We start from the raw sequence: 15,758 nt of genomic DNA, 5'->3' as shown, positions 1-15,758 counted from the left end.
AGCTCGAATACATGAGTGACATGTTTATATTTTTTGTTCCTTAGTAACCAGCTGGGTTTATACATGGTTTATACAGGCTGTTTTATCTGAGATGTTAGAAGACTCTTGCCATGACTAATACTTTTCTTTCCCTGAAATACTGCTTCCTTTTTGTTGATTTCATGTGATAAACGTCAGAGTGCCAGCAGGCTCTGTCTACTGTGACATGACGTAGGACAGGAACGTTCTCAGATGTGACTAGCTGTACTAACACGAGAACTTCGCGTGGTCAGACACCCTAGGAAGTAGGTTGACCCTGAGTGGGTGTGGTCAGCCCTCATGATTGTGGGGTAGACAGAAGTTAGAGGAAGCACCATTTTAACTGGAGAGCTAAAGCTGTGCCTACACTGAGCTGGCCTTTGCTTTTCCCCGCCAAGTACTAATGTTTCCACATCTTATTTTCAACGGTGTCCTGCTGCTGTTGCTACTGCTACTTGCAAGTAAGTCTGGGCCGGTACTTTTCAGATGGAGAAAGATTATCACACAGAGGGCAAGACAGAGATAGAGGATGGGCAGAGTGATGTTATTTCTAATAGCATATGTTGGGAAGTAACCTAAATGTCAACAGTGGAGATCGGGTAAGTAAATTAGACATATCCATCCATGAGAGAAGCAGAGAGCCTAATTGAACAACCTGATACAGATGCTGGGAATCACAATGCTACAGAGAGAACCAAGGTGCTCTGTTATGTGTGTAAGCATTGTCAGGAGGCAACAGTGTGTGGACATTTTTGAATGGTTGAGCTCTAGGGGGATGGGAAGAGTTGGGAGAGGTGGTCCTGCTTTCATGTACCATTTATGTGGTTTGAATACTTTATTATATATATATTATATAGATGTGTGTGCGTGTGTGTTGTTATAAAGGCATTTAAACTTCAGTACAACATTTGAAGAATTTCAAATATGCAAGCTACTAGTTTTGTTTTGTCAGAACTTTTATCTCAGAGAGAGAGAGAGAGAGAGAGAGAGAAAGAGATTGAGAATTAGGTTACCTTTTCTTTGATAATGAACAGACAGCTAGCCCAGACAGGTGGGCCACATTCCTGGCAAACAATTCTCATTTTTCCGAATGTTGATTCCATTAGCCCAGGTATTTTATTCTTCAAAAAACTGTTCACAGTTCTCTTTGAGGGCTAAAAAGTATGTGTTTGTGACAGGGTGGGGGTGGGGATCAAGGGCCCACAACACATGGGAACTGAGAGACATGCAGGTTCTCATGTTCCTTCTCAGGCCAATGGAGGCAGTCATTTTAGGGAATGAGCAGAGGTTGCCCATGCTGGCCTCAAACTCACTGCAGTTCTGCCACAGAATCCTCAGGACAGGGATTAAGGCAGTCATCACTTTCTGGACTGTTAATTTATTTTTTGAGAGATGATTTCATCATGCAGGCTAGTTTGGGATCTTCCTGTCTCCACCTGCCAAGCTCCAGGATTAGAGGCATGGGCAATCATAGTAAGTGTCTGAACAGGACTCGCTGCTTCCTCTGGTGACAGAGAATCATTGGCACGGTAATCCTCCTCCCAACAGGAAAGCCAGAGTTCCCTCTTTAATTCTATGTTGCATTACCAACAGAAATGGACCCACCCCCTCACCATCTCGCCCTCCTCTCCTCTCTGTGTAGGGTCTTTGGAAGATGCATTTATAGTCGAGGTCGGTAAGAATGCATATCTGCCCTGCGACTACAGTATAGCTGCCTATGGGAGACCTGTGCCTGTGTGCTGGGGCAAGGGACACTGTCCTTGGTCACAGTGTGACAATTGGGTGCTTGGCACTGATGAAAGAAATGTGACATATCAGAAATCCAGAAGATACCAGCTAAAGGGGAATTTCCTCAAAGGAGATGTGTCCCTGACCATAGAGAATGTGACTCTAGCTGACCGTGGGACCTACTGCTGCTGCGTACAATTCCCTGGTGTAGGGAATGATAAAAAAGTAAACGTGAAATTAGACATCAGACCAGGTGAGTAGACCCTTTCCATGTCCTCTTTGTCTATAAGAATCACCTGTGGATCATGAAATCATAATACACATATGGATTATTATCACCTCTAGTTACAGTCCTGGGGGTGGCAAGGGAAGGCCCAGGATGAAGAGGCCTCACAGTGAAGGCCAATGATGTACCTGCCATGTGTTTTCGTACTCAAGGATGCAGCCTAGAGAAGGGGAAGAAAGGCCTAGACCAGAGAGAGGTTCAAGACCCTGCCTGATCATTAGGTCACTGGAAACTTCCTTTCTTTAAATTAATTTTTGCTTTAATTTTTTCATACTATACTCTTGATCATACTCTTTCCCCTCCTCCAACTTTCACCAAATTCTCCCCACCTTCCTACCCACACAACTTCATATTCTTTCTATCTCTTAGACCCCCCCCCCCCACACACACACAATGCAAAACCAAACACCCGGCCAAAAGTCAAACAGATGAGTAAATCCAAAACATGAAAAATATCAAACCAAAAAAGTGCCCAAAGTCAAATTGAGTCTGCGTTGCCAGGGGGCCTGCTCTTTGTGTGGCTGTATACCCAGTGACACTCCCTTGGAGGACGCTGGACTTGCCCTGTCCCAGCTTGTGTCAATGCGAATAACTTCTTAGGAGTGGGGATCCATGTCCACTTCCCCATCTCTGTAGTAGGAGCTGCGGGCTGCGTTCCTGCCGCCTGGTCTCTGGCTGTCTGGCTAGCTTATGCCCTGAAATAACAACACACAAACTGTATTCTTTTAAACACTGCCTGACCCATTATATCTAGCCTCTTCTAGGCTAATTCTCATGTATTAATTTAGCCCATTTCTAATCATCTGCGTAGCACCACTAGATGTGCTTACCGGGAAAGATTCAGCATTTGTGACCTGGCAGCTGGCTGCATCGCGTCTGGCTCTGAGAGGAGCTGCATGATTTCTGAGCTCACTTCCTCTTCCTCCCAGCATTCTATTCTGTTTACTCTGCCTATCTAAATTCTGCCCTGTCAGATGGGCCAAGGCAGTTTCTTTATTAGCCAATGACCTTCCTCCATCACATCTCAGTGCTGGGATTTGTGTGGCTAGAGTCTTTGCATGTCTGTGAGCACTGGCTGTTGTTGTCTCAGTGAGTTCATATGTGCAGCGGTCCTGTGTTGTCTGGAAGATTGTTTCCTTGTGTCCATCTCCTACCTCTGAGTCTTACGATCTTTCCACCTCCTTCTGGTGCCTGGGCCCACCTGCAGAGCAGAGACATGGCTGTATCTGGGATGAATTCTGAATTTTCTTTTTCTTTCTTTCTTTCTTTCTTTCTTTCTTTCTTTCTTTCTTTCTTTCTTTTGCAAATATGTTCTGCAGGTAAGTCAGGAATATAGGCCTTGGGTTGTATGTGCATCTTAAGGAGGTGTTTATGTATAAATTCTTATGTTTTAAAGTTTATAATAGATAGGGTTAGGTATACAGCTCAGCAAAAAACCCTTTGTGGTCATCTGGAACAGAGTTCAAATCAACTGTCCTTACTAAATGTGTAACATTGGAGCATTACTTCATGTGTGACCTCTTCAGCTGTACAATGTAGTCAACTATCCCTGAAAGGATTCTACAAGGTGATGTTTATGAGCTTTCATGTGACTTTCACACTGGTAGTTCCATCACTGACTAGACAGTGGCGATGGCAACCATGTCCTGCTGCGGTTATGTGTCTGAAGTAGGTGCTATCTCTCTCTGAATGTGACCATGCCGGTTTGAAGGTGAGGGCATGCATCTTTCGTTTCTCGTCTTTCACGTATTTTCTGCTGCCCTGTGGATTCCCTGAAGCAAATCCTCACTCCTGGGCAGGCGAGAGGGCTCAGTGGATAAGCTCACTTACTGCCAAGCCTGATCCCCCTGAGTTTTGTCTTTGTAACCCACATGGTGAAAGGAGAGAAATAACTGAAAATCATGATTCTTAATATTTTTTTCTGAATCAAGCCAAGTTCGCCCCTGCTGTCCCTGCTCGTGGATACCCTACTCCAACTTCTCCAAGAACCCTAACGACCAAGGGAGATGGCTCAGGTGAGACATGAGCACAGGCGTATGTGTTTAGCTCGGATCTCGTTTCACAGAGTTTGGAATATGATAAATAGCTAAGAAAATCACTTTTCACACTTGAGATATTGTTTGAGGTGAGTGAGGTGGTGGTCATCCATACATGTTGGTCCCTGGGTTAGGATTCTGTAGAAGTCAGAAACTGATGCGGGAGAATTGTGTATATTTTGTCAGTCATGTTTTAAATAAATGCAAGAAGTATAGGCAGGTCAATCAGACAAAAAGTAGAGGCGGGGCGAGAAAAACAGGAGTATTCTGAGAAAAAGGAATCTCTTCCACGAGTCCTGCCCAGACCCCCAAAGAAGCAGAATGTGATCTGTTCTGCTACAAAAGGTACTGAGCCATGAGGCTAACATAGATAAAAACAATGGGTTAATATAAGCTACAAGAGCTAAGAAGAAGCCTGAGCTAATGGGCCAATCAGTTTATGTCTAATGTAGACTCTGTGATTTTCTTTGGGACTAAATGGTGGGGACCGGGTGAGACAGAAACCCCAACAAGAAGGTCCTCATGCTACAACAAACTAGCCAAGTGACCTGGGCCAAGGACTTTCAGTTCCCTGGGGCTCTGGTTCCTCTTGTTGTTCAGAGACCTCTGGTTTTCCTGACTCAGGAAAAATAACATTGCCCCCATGGAGAACTTAATTTGGATGCCCACAGGTTTTGCTACACAAAAAAGGAGAACCATCTACCATTACTATCATGTCATTTAGAAAGAGAGTGATTTGGGGCTGTAGAGATGGCTCAGCTATTAGAGGGTAAGGTTCACTGCCAACAAGGGGCCCCTCTTACTTAAAGTTTCAATTTTATTACATTTTAATAAATTAATATCTGTCTCTCTGTCTCTCTCTCTGTCTCTCTCTCTCTGTGCTCACGTGCCATGGATGGCATGTGGTGATAAGAGAGAAACTTAGAGGCACCTGCTCTCTCCTTGTCCTGAATGAGAGGAGGGGACTGGATTCAGGTCTCAGGGAAGTGCCATTATGTGTGGGGTCATTTTGCAGACATTTATTTAAAATTTAATTTAAAAACTTTTAATAAGGAATGATTCTATTTTCGTTAGATATTAAGTAAACTTAGTGTAAAGGATTGTTGTCTTTGTTATTTTCTGATTTACTCTGGGCTGGCACTGTTGCTTATATTGCGGAAAAGGGATTGATTAGGAGAAATCAGGGTCCTTTCTAGTTGAACACCGACCATCAGCTTCCTCAGATGTCAGCCACGTAAGGAGGAGCTCAGTTCTTTCTAGGGCCAAGGTTGGAGCTGTCACAGAAGACAAAGGAGACAGAAGAAGCTGATCCCAGGGCACATCGATCAGGAAGGTTAATCTCATCTTATTTCTGGGTAGAGTTCTGCTCTTAAACTCTATGAAGCTCTTTTTGTTTTTCTGAAATGGGAGAGGAAAATAGATTAAGACCCCTCTCATCATGTCATATAATTCACAAGCTATGACTTGTAGGATTTCATTAAGAAAATGAGACCATAATGGTTAGTCCAGTGTCTGGTCACAGTGTGTTCTCAGGGTGCATTAGCGCCTGTCACCAGTGCTGTTAGTAGGGCCAGAAGGCGGAATGAGAAAATGGTTCCGTACTGCAGTGAGAGTAAACTGGCTTCTAAATTCAGGTCTCCTGGCCAGTTCTGGTCTCTGAAGTTTAGGTTTCGTGTGTCATGAGCAGAGTTCTCTAACATCCTGTTTCTGGGTTGGTGTGTTAGTGCAGCAGGTAAAGCCCCTTGCCACCAAGACTATCAACCTGAGTTAGATCCTAGGTCCCCAGATGTTGGAGAAGGATCTCCCAAAGATCTTTCTCTGATCTCCATATATACACCATAGCATGTCCCATGAGCACACACACACTTACTTGTAGACACACATGCATACATGAACAGTAAGATAAAGAAAACTTCTTTTCTTATTTATTTATTTATTTATCTATTTATTTAATTTTCGAGACAGGGTTTCTCCGTAGCTTTTTGGTTCCTGTCCTGGAACTAGCTCTTGTAGACCAGGCTGGCCTCGAACTCACAGAGAGTTGCCGCCCGAGTGCTGGGATTAAAGGCGTGTGCCACTACCGCCCGGCAAGAAAACTCCTGTTCTTTATTTAAAAATGGCAAAATAGTGGTACATACTTACATACATCATACACATATATTTATATAGAATTATTTTATTTATATTTTTGTATTTTTCTTATAACATATTTATATATATAATTAAGATTAGGTCAGGCACAATGGCACATGCCTTTAATTTTAACATTTGGGAGGAAGAGGCAAAAGGATCTTTGCAAATTCCCATGCCAACTTGATCTATATAGCAAGTTGCAGTACAGCGAGGGTTACATAGAGAGAGACCCTGTCTCAAAAAAAAAAAAAAAGAAAAGAAAAGAAAAAGAAAGGAAGGAAGAAATCCAACCGAATAATTATTAAAAAAAAAAATTAACAGCGCTAAGAACCATTGCTGGCACCTCAGTGCGAGCAGACAGTAACCGTGGCATCTATATACATTCATGACCACTTTATTCCTCCTCCCTGATGCCTGTTTCTAGTGCAGTCTTCAGTTCTCCAAGTAAAACAGAAAACAACATTACAGACATCTCTTGTTCTTGTTTATAGCAAAACGAAATGGAGGAGAAAAGTAAAGAGGTCAGGGCTGGAGGTATTGCTGAATTGGCAGAATCTTTGTCTAGCCATGGAAGCCCTGAGTTTTATCCCCAGGAGGACGTGAATAAAGTGTGATAGCTCAGGCCTGCTATCCCTCCCTCAGAAGGGGAAGATAGGAGGATTAGGAGTTCAAGGTCACCTGGCTTTTGGAGGCAACCTGGACTACTTGAGACACAGTCTCAAAAAGGAAGAGAGAGACAGAGAGAAAGAGACAGAGAGAGAGACACAGAGAGACATATACACAGAGACAGACAGACACATACACAGAGGGAGAAAGAGAGACAGAGAGAAAGAGACAGAGAGACACAGAGATACATACACAGAGGGAGAGAGAAAGAGACAGAGAGACACAGAGATACATACACAGAGACAGACAGACACATACACAAGGGAGAGAGAGACAGAGACAGAGAGACACAGAGACATATACACAGAGACAGACAGACACATACACAGAGACAGACAGACACATACACAAGGGAGAGAGAGAGAGAGAACAAGCCAGTCTTGCCACTTAGACCGAGAATCGCCGTGATGGGGAAGCAGAAGTGACATTTCCTGCCTGTGGTGAAGATTCCTGTTTCCTCTCAAGTTCCACCCTGTGGTTTTTCTGCTTTAAGTTGCTTTCAGATAATGAAAACAAAGCTGGAGCGCTTTCTCCCCTAAATGATGTTAGGCTGAGACCGTCTTTGTAATTTTTAAACCACAGTCAGTTAATTAGGCTCAGATTTGCTAGTCCTAGTTTCTTCTCAGCTTCTTTTAGCACAAAGTCATGTTAAACTTGGTCACAGGCCCTTCCCGGGTCTACTATCATCTGATTTTTTTGTCCTTGAATCTCTTTATGTACTGCCACGTCTTTGCTCAGCTCCAGGGACTTGACCGCTTACTGAAGTGGAGCGAAATGAAACAATCACAAACACATAGACACGCACAAAAGCTGGGTTTTTGGATGGTGAAGCCTCAGCACCTGGGCAACTCAGCACGTTTCATATATAGAGTTGAACAGGGAGGTGGGGCTGTTACATATGGCTGAATAAGGAGGCAGGTTTAGCTTGGCAGGTAAACTCTGGAGGGTAGCATCAGGCCAGGAGAAAGAGACAGTGAACATTTTCTGAACATGCTATCAACAATCATACTTGAATCCCTGAGGAAGGCTTTGGAAGCCCGAAGGCCCTCCCCACTCCATTCAGGTCTAGGAAGGTGAGCATCCAAACAGACGAGGCTCCCAAAAAGCCAGTACGTGCAGTAGAATCAAAACCCAGTGCCATTTTCATTATCTTCTCAGTCAGCCATCATTGTCAGCCACATTCAGAGAGTCTGGTCTGATCACACGCAAGTTCAGTCCCAGACCAGCTGGCCTTGGTTTGCTCCCTAATGACCAGTCACACCATCTCAATGGGTGGAGGCACCCTCGCAGTCCTGACTTCCTTGCTCATGTTCTCCCTCCTTCTGCTCTTCATCTGGACCTTGGGAGCTCAGTCCAGTGCTCCAGTGAGGGTCTCTGTCTCTATCTCCATCTATCACCGGATGAAGGTCCTATGGTGATATGCAAGATATTCATCAGTGTGGCTATGGGACAAGGCCAGTTCAGGCACCCTCTCCTCAGCTGCCCAAGGACCTAGCTGGGGACATCTCCTTGAACACCTGGGAACCCCTCTAAAGCCAAGTCTCTTGTTTATTTTTTTCTTTGATCTGGAGTTAAAAACCATTCTTAACTATTGTCTACTTCCTCCCCTTTGTGTATGTGTGTGACAGAGACTCAGACTCTGGGGACCCTCCAGGATAAAAGCCAAACAGTAAGTAACTTTGGTGTGTGTGCTAACATTATGATGATCATAGACTTCTTTCAGAGCACCCCTTGTGTGGGAAAGCTTGTACCTTTCTTGTCTTCACACTCTGTGGCTTTCATGTGTTGACAGGTCTGACCATATAGGCCTGTTACTGATAGAAGTTGGGTGTGAGTGTGAGATTTCTGGCACGTGCTAAGTGTGGAAAACCCCCAAGAAGAAAGAAGCTTTTCATCTGTCTTTGCAAATGCCACTGCTATGTGTCACTGTGAAAAGTTCCTTTCTTTTCAGGTTTTCCACTTCGATCTTATTGTGGCTTTGAGACAAGGTGTCATGTAGCCCAGCTGGTCCTAAACTTACTAAGTAGCTAAGAATGATAATGAACTCCCCGTCTTCCTACCTCCTCCTCCACAGGGTTGGGGTGCCCTGCTTGTATTTTTCATTTTTTTTTAAATTCATTTTTATGTAACAAGACACAACTCAGGAACACCCAGGGGCAAGAATTTATGTACTGAACTATTATGTCCTGAACTAGACAGGGAAAAAAAAAACACTAAAAAGTCAGCTAGCAGTTCAACTTCAATGACTGGACGTTGAATTTCTCAGTGGTTAAAGGCGCTTGCCCCACAGCCTGACTACCTGAGTGTGATTCTTAGAACTCATGGTGGAAGGAGAACACTGAGAGTGGTCCTCTAATCACCATGTACCACGGCATGGGTGCACATGTATGCGTGTGCACACCATAATAAATAGGTAAGAATAATAAAATCAACTCTTTAAGCCATGTCTAGAGGCCTGCATTCATCTAATTCAGTCCCTTATTTGTGTGCTCACAGTCAGTGCCTGGCATCTTGTCTGCTTGTCTCTCTCTCCCCTCTTTGAGATAGAGAGTACCTTTAAGAACTTCTGTTGTCCCAAGTGCTTAACACATAGTACTTGTACATAGGCCTCTTGCTTTTGCAGAAGTCACGTGTAGTGATTAAATGGACGATTTAACCTCTGAGATTTACTGCTTTCATTGTTTATTATTTTATTGTTTTTAAATGTAGTTTTTATTTAGTCTTAGATTATTTTGTACATGAATACAGTGTATTTCAATAAGATTCACTTCATCCCTCCTCCAACTCCTCCAAGATCCCTCTCATGTCTCCTCCCACGTTCTTGTCTTCTTCTTGTTCATAACCTACTGAGTCTAATTAGTTCCCAAATATACACAAGAGCTTTGAGTCTTTTTAAATGTAATCTCAATCTGTAGCCCAGGGTGGCCTCAATTTGCTACTTTCCAGCCCCACTTCCTGAGTTCTGGGATTATGAATGTTCACCGCTTATGGCTGGGTGTCTTATTTTCCTTTACAGAGTCTTTACTATTATTGCCTTTGAAGGTGGAATGTGGACTAACAATTTAGAAATAGAAGGATGTTCTCTGCGACTCCTTGGTGTCAGAAATGAGAGAAATAACAGTAGTGTTTGCCACTGACCGAGTGTTCATAAAGAAACAGGCTCCGTGCTAATTGTCTCAATCACTCCACAGGGTCACTGAGCTCTTGGGGATGTGGGATTTGAGCTGAGGACTGTGTGGTTACAAAGTCCTGGCTCTTGTAAACTTGCTTTTCTGTGTGAGGTTGGTTCCCTGAAATACTTCCAGAACTCCCTCCCTTTGAACACACAATTTTGAGGCAGTAGGATCCATTATCCAGCCTCTGTAGGGATGCAGGCAGGTGGGCTACAGAGTGACTTCTAGACTCCCTGCACTGGAGCGGGGTGCTTTATTTCCTTGTTAACTGCAAACACTGAGCTAGCCCGTTTTATTCCTCTGCTAACTGGGTCTAGTCTGGAAGAAGACAGATAAAGGGAGGCTTCATCATTCCTGCAATCCTGAGAGACTATGAAGAAGAGTGGTCCTCTTGAATCGCGAGACTTGCTGAGCATATGACTAGTTCCTGGGCTTCTCAAACTTGACTCCTGTTCTCTGTCCCCCAGCAAAATTCCACATGGACCAATGAAGTGAAAGACTCTGGAAAAACCATCAGAATGGCTGTCTATATCGGAGTAAGAGTCTTTGCTGGGCTGGCCCTGACATTCATCTTTGGTGTTTTATTCCTTAAATGTAAGTTGCTGGATGCTGCTTCTTTTACTTTCTGATAGAGAATGGTTACCATAGGAGCAGTGCAAACCTAGATAGAAATACAATTTTTTAAGCAAACCTGAAGGACACTCACTTGTCCTTCCACACATTGCCCGTAACATAGCTGATAACTAGCGATCTCTCAAACTTCTACCTATGTGGCAGGTAGACACTGTGCTAAATGTTTTACAGACATCTTAGTCATCAACAGTTATAAACTAGGCTGTACTATTCCTTCCTAGTCTAGGGCAGAGGGAAGTACAGCTTGCTGAGAGCAGCTGAGTTCTCCAAGTTTCACTGTGAGCAAGGTCCAAGTCCAGACCTTCAAGTGCGGCAGACAACCAGAATGGCTATCTTTAGATACACAAGCTAATCCTGGGGCTGGTGCGACGGCTTAGTGGGTTAAGGTGCCTGTCACAAGCCTGATGCTCTAAGTTTGATCTGAGAGACCCACGTGGTAGAAGAAGATAATGATTTTTTTCCCTCAGACTGTCCTCTGGCCTCATGTGAGTTGAAGCATTTGGGTACCTCTCCTTTCTGCTCTTCCCTCTCCTTCTTCCCCCTCCCTCCCTTTGTCTCATCTCTTTCCCCCCAACTCCTGGTCCTCTCTTCTCTCTGTCTCTCTCTAACTCACTGAAAGAGCTACTTTATTTAAAATATAAATATACCCATGCTTATTAGGAAGCCCAACAACACAACCTCTCTCTCTGTGTGGGTTTCTATGTTGCTTTCTCAGGCGCCTCTCTTTAACACTGAACCATGCCTGGGCTTCCAGACTGGGGTTTCTCCTCACAGTGCTCAGCACACACAACTATTTGTCTTTATTTAAATAGACAGCTCGGCGTCTGGGCATGTACTGTAGTTGTTACAGTATTTCTGTAGCATGCAGGAAACACAAGAGCCCCATAAAAGAAGGTATGGGGGTGTACTGTAAGTTCTGTAATCAAAGAACTCTCTGGAAGTAGAAGCAGGGGGATCAGAAGTACAAGGCCATCGTCAGCTACACACTGAGTTCCAGGCCAGGGGGGCTGCAGGAGACCCTGTCTCAGGAGGAAAAAGTTTTTTCAGTTTGGTTATTGTACTTGGAGGCCATTTTCACACTAAAGATCCAAATGTTCCCATAAGTCCAAAGCCTTCCACCCTTTCATAATTGTGATATAGTCTCTTTTCTCTGCGAGCAGAGAAGGCATTTCTCCAGAGTGTAATGCATTTACAACACCCTTTGTGAACGGAGACTGCACTTTGTTTCCCGGCTGCCCATACCCAAATAATCACACAGAAACTATATTAATTACAACACCGTTTGGCCTATTAACTGTATCATCTTATTAAATAACACTTACAACTTAATTAGATGGTAGTTGAGTCTAAAGTCACCATTAGAGGGTATGTGTGTTTTCTCCTGTCTCTGGAAATATGGTCCATTATTATGTGGTTACATATAATATGCATTAGTACCTACTGTGATCCCACATGGCTTGAGGGCAGAGAACATTGGCAGGACCTGTGTCTCCAGCTGCCTCGAGAGTCCAGGCTCAGCTTATTCTCCAGCAGCTAGTTTACAAACCTAGACATCTTCATTTCCTTCAGTGAATGACAGTTTGGCAATGTCATTCTAGCACATTAGGGATGCTACGTGGGTGAGTGCACCAAGCCATGAATATAGAGAAGACCCTTCCTGCGGGCTACAGAAACAAAGCTCCCAAAGTTACCAGGGGAGGGTTCAACTAAAGATAAAAATGATACCCTTGATTAGAAAAGAGCATCACAATGGTTTCTGGTGACGTGTTCAGTTTCCCTTTTAATCTCTCTTGTATCGCCTTGCCCTAATTTAGAGTACTCACATCTGAAAAAGAAGCCAGGATCACTGAGTCAAACTCACGTCAGTTCCTTTTCTGCTTACAGTCTTGTAGATTTCTTGTTTCTCCTCCTCCTCCTCCTCCTCCTCCGCCTCCTCCTCCGCCTCCTCCTCCTCCTCTTCCTCCTCTTCTTCCTCTTCCTCTTCTTCCTTTTCCTCCCTCTTTTTCTTCCCCCTTTTCTTTTCCCAGGCAGGAACACCTTGCTTGGTTCCCACTGTTCATCTTGGATTGTAAATTATTTTCCGGAGCCCCTCTCTTGTTACCATGTTTTCCAGGAATGTATCAGCATTCTGATTTCCCAACCGTTGCATCTGAACTGTTAAGGAAGGAGTGCCTTGGCTCTGACAACTTGTAGCAAGCGTTGAATGGTAGATTTTGCTTTCTGGAGCTGGTATTGAAAGTATTGCTTTGATTTTAGCTGATGTGCCTCTCATTGGGTACCTGTTGTATTAAAGATGATGAAAGGGCTAGAGACACCCTGTGGTAATGCTTTTGCACAGACCCAAGCTCAGTTTTCAGCACCCACAACTGCCTGAAATTCCATTCCATATGGATAGGGATACACCAGCATCTACAGACTCCTGGATTCATATGCACATATCCATACATATACATACTCATATGTGCATAATTAAAAATAAAAGATATTTAAAAAAACAATAACCAAAGGGCATGCATGTGGCATACATATACACACATTCAGAAAGAACTCTGACATACATAAAATAAATGTAAAGGTATTAAAAATTAATGAATAAAATAAAAAATCACGGGAGTTAATAGCCAGGTCCTTTTAGATGTTTTCAGGTAAGTACTGGCTGTTTGAGGGATTTGGAGCTTGATAATTCCTGTCGAAGCAGAGGGTGCAAAGGAACGCTGGCAAGCAAGGGCCTCTACTGCTCATACCAAGTTCTCGTCGCTCAGTTATTGTAGTTATCTGCCTTGTAGGTTCTTTAATTGATCGTATTTCTGTATCTCTTTTAGTCTCTCCTCTGAAAATGCCCTGTACCTTCTTTATGACATGTAGTTATCTGTGTTGATATAAAGCCATTTAATCTGTTTTATTTGGTTCAATTTGATCTATGCAGGGCCACCCCTCTGGCTACTGTCTGCTACACCTACTTCTCCTTTGTGTGTCCGAGTTAATCATGTGAGCTGATGTGTTTTCAGTGCTTTCTGGCACATCACAAGTGCCCAGTACACTTGCCTGTTATTGCTTTCATCACGTTCTTCCCAGTAACGAATATGTTACAGACCATACACTATTATTCTACGCATCCTACAGATTGGAAAAGAGGTTCAGAAAGGTGAAAGGGTACCCCAGGTCACACTTAATGGCCTCAGTCTGAGGAATTCATGCCCAGAATTTCTTTCACTAACTGCTTATTAGACTGGATAGGAAATACTCCTTATAGGAAAACCCCACCACCCCATTTAGCCCCTTGATTTATCATAGTGATAAAGTTCTTTTTTCCTAAAAGTTTATTTTTAATTTTATTTTCATTGTGACTCAATAGGCTGGCAATCAGTGAGCCTTAGTGATTTTCCTCTCTCTCTCTGTCTCTTTCTCTGTGTGTGTCTCTCTCTCTCCACACACACAACCAAAACAACAAAACAAGCAAACACATCCAATTCACTGATTACTATACTCCGGGCATTTCCTCACGACTTTTTCTGTCACTTATATCACACTGACTGATCACAGCTTCCTGACCCCACACTGTTTTCGTACCTATGCATGTGTGACTTTTCTAGGCTTAAAGAAGCTTTTCCCCATCTGCTTTGTGATTCTCAGGGCAGGCGTGTCTTCATGTGGCTGACTGGAGACATTTATTTTGGTTCTCTTTTAGTACTAGAAATGGTACTGTATTCAAATGACATAACCTCATTGGAGTTAGTCTGTTTTCGTCTCTGATTTGCCCCTCTAACATCAGTCCACTGTGCCCACCTTGATGAACATGGGCACAGAATGAGCTCTCCAGAGAAGCCCCTCCTACAGCTGATGGAATGGGCCAGCCACAAACACCCACAATGCTCTCCCCAAATCCCTTTCAGTCCAGTGTGTGATGTTGGTGTGCATGCAGTGACTATGAATGTGTGTCATACAGTAGTCTTTGAAATTGTGCCACAGACCAGTGGCTACAGTCCAAAGACACCTCTCTGTAGTTTAAATGTTTTTCTACTCTATGCTTATTGTTAGAGGATTAGATACTATGCAGATTTCAAAATTCTTTTTTGATAAAGAAAATTTGTATTATTGTGGGTATGATGTGTGTGTGTCATGAAGTGCCGTGACATCTGTGGAGGACAAAGGATAACTTTGTGAAGCCAGTTCTTCCCTTCTGCCTTTACAAAGGATCTAGGGATCTAATTCAGGTCACCTGCCACTCCTAACACTTTCTAAAGGGTCGCCGTGCAAAACTGTAAATATACTTGTCATCCAGTTCCTAGCCCGGATCCCATGTGGACATCCTGAGTAGATAACTAATCATGGTGCTCAATATCTGTCTTTTTAGATCTCCCACTTTTGTGAAGGATGCCAATATGAGCTGATGTTTTTATAAATAGTTCTTGGCTTGCTTGATGTTTATTGATCGATCCTTTCTCTGACTTTATACGGGAGCTCTGTGTGGTGCTGTTGTTCTCTGCGGAAGTTTTCTGAGTATTGATCATAAATGAAAGCTCTGCTCAGACCTGAAAGGTGACCTCTTCTGCCTTCAGCACCTCTTTTTTCTCTCTCTGCAGCTTGGTAGATTTCATCGTTAAGATCGGAGCTTTGCAAAACACAGTGGTCATGAGGCCCCGAGGTGAAGACAAGGTCTACCTCATGGAAGACAGTCTTCATGTCAAGAACTAAGTCGCAGTTGCTCACTGAGGGTCTTCCTCCTGTGATTGCAGCAGACAACAACTGGATATGACCATGCTGAACATCTTTTAATCTCCAGGGTCATTTTCTGTGTTGGTTCCCGTCTGGTGTCCCCACTTTCCACCGTGAGTGGAGAGGATGGACCTCTCGCTGTCTCTGCTCACATCATGCTTAGTCTTGCAAGTCACTGAGGAGTGTTCTCTCAAACAGGGACACTTCATAATTTAATGTTTTCTTTAACCTCATAATTCTTGTGCCCTTGAAAAACAATCATTGGTAATTCAGGAAATGGGTTTCTATCTTAGTTACCAAAACCATCTGTAAGAGAGGAGTAGGATTATAAAATTAAAGGGGGGAGTACTTAATTTAGAAGTACTCTGA

The 15,758-nt window shown here is 43.5% G+C and overlaps 1 protein-coding gene across 1 annotated transcript; it reads left to right on the top strand.

Moving 5' to 3' along the window:
* Nucleotides 1–251: 251 nt before the first annotated feature.
* LOC142860922 (hepatitis A virus cellular receptor 2 homolog) lies at nt 252–15,752 on the top strand. The gene is made up of 6 exons (XM_075992846.1): nt 252–479; nt 1,661–1,999; nt 3,964–4,047; nt 8,496–8,536; nt 10,508–10,634; nt 15,257–15,752. Exons 1-6 carry the CDS (start codon nt 422–424, stop codon nt 15,262–15,264), a joined length of 657 nt encoding a protein of 218 aa, XP_075848961.1. The 5' UTR covers nt 252–421; the 3' UTR covers nt 15,265–15,752.
* The last annotated feature ends 6 nt before the right edge of the window (nt 15,753–15,758 follow it).

Source organism: Microtus pennsylvanicus, chromosome 11, assembly GCF_037038515.1.
Source record: "Microtus pennsylvanicus isolate mMicPen1 chromosome 11, mMicPen1.hap1, whole genome shotgun sequence".
NCBI classification, from domain to species: Eukaryota; Metazoa; Chordata; class Mammalia; order Rodentia; family Cricetidae; genus Microtus; species Microtus pennsylvanicus.
Note: the sequence above shows the minus strand (reverse complement) of the source record. Positions and strands in the feature narration are given on the sequence as shown.

Bases quoted from the DNA above. Each gene is read 5' to 3' on its own strand.
- LOC142860922 (XM_075992846.1), top strand. From the start codon at position 422: ATGTTTCCACATCTTATTTTCAACGGTGTCCTGCTGCTGTTGCTACTG. The intron at 480-1,660 runs GTAAGTCTGGGC...CTCTCTGTGTAG, and splicing joins GTTGCTACTGCTACTTGCAA to GGTCTTTGGAAGATGCATTT. The intron at 4,048-8,495 runs GTGAGACATGAG...TGTGTGTGACAG, and splicing joins GACCAAGGGAGATGGCTCAG to AGACTCAGACTCTGGGGACC.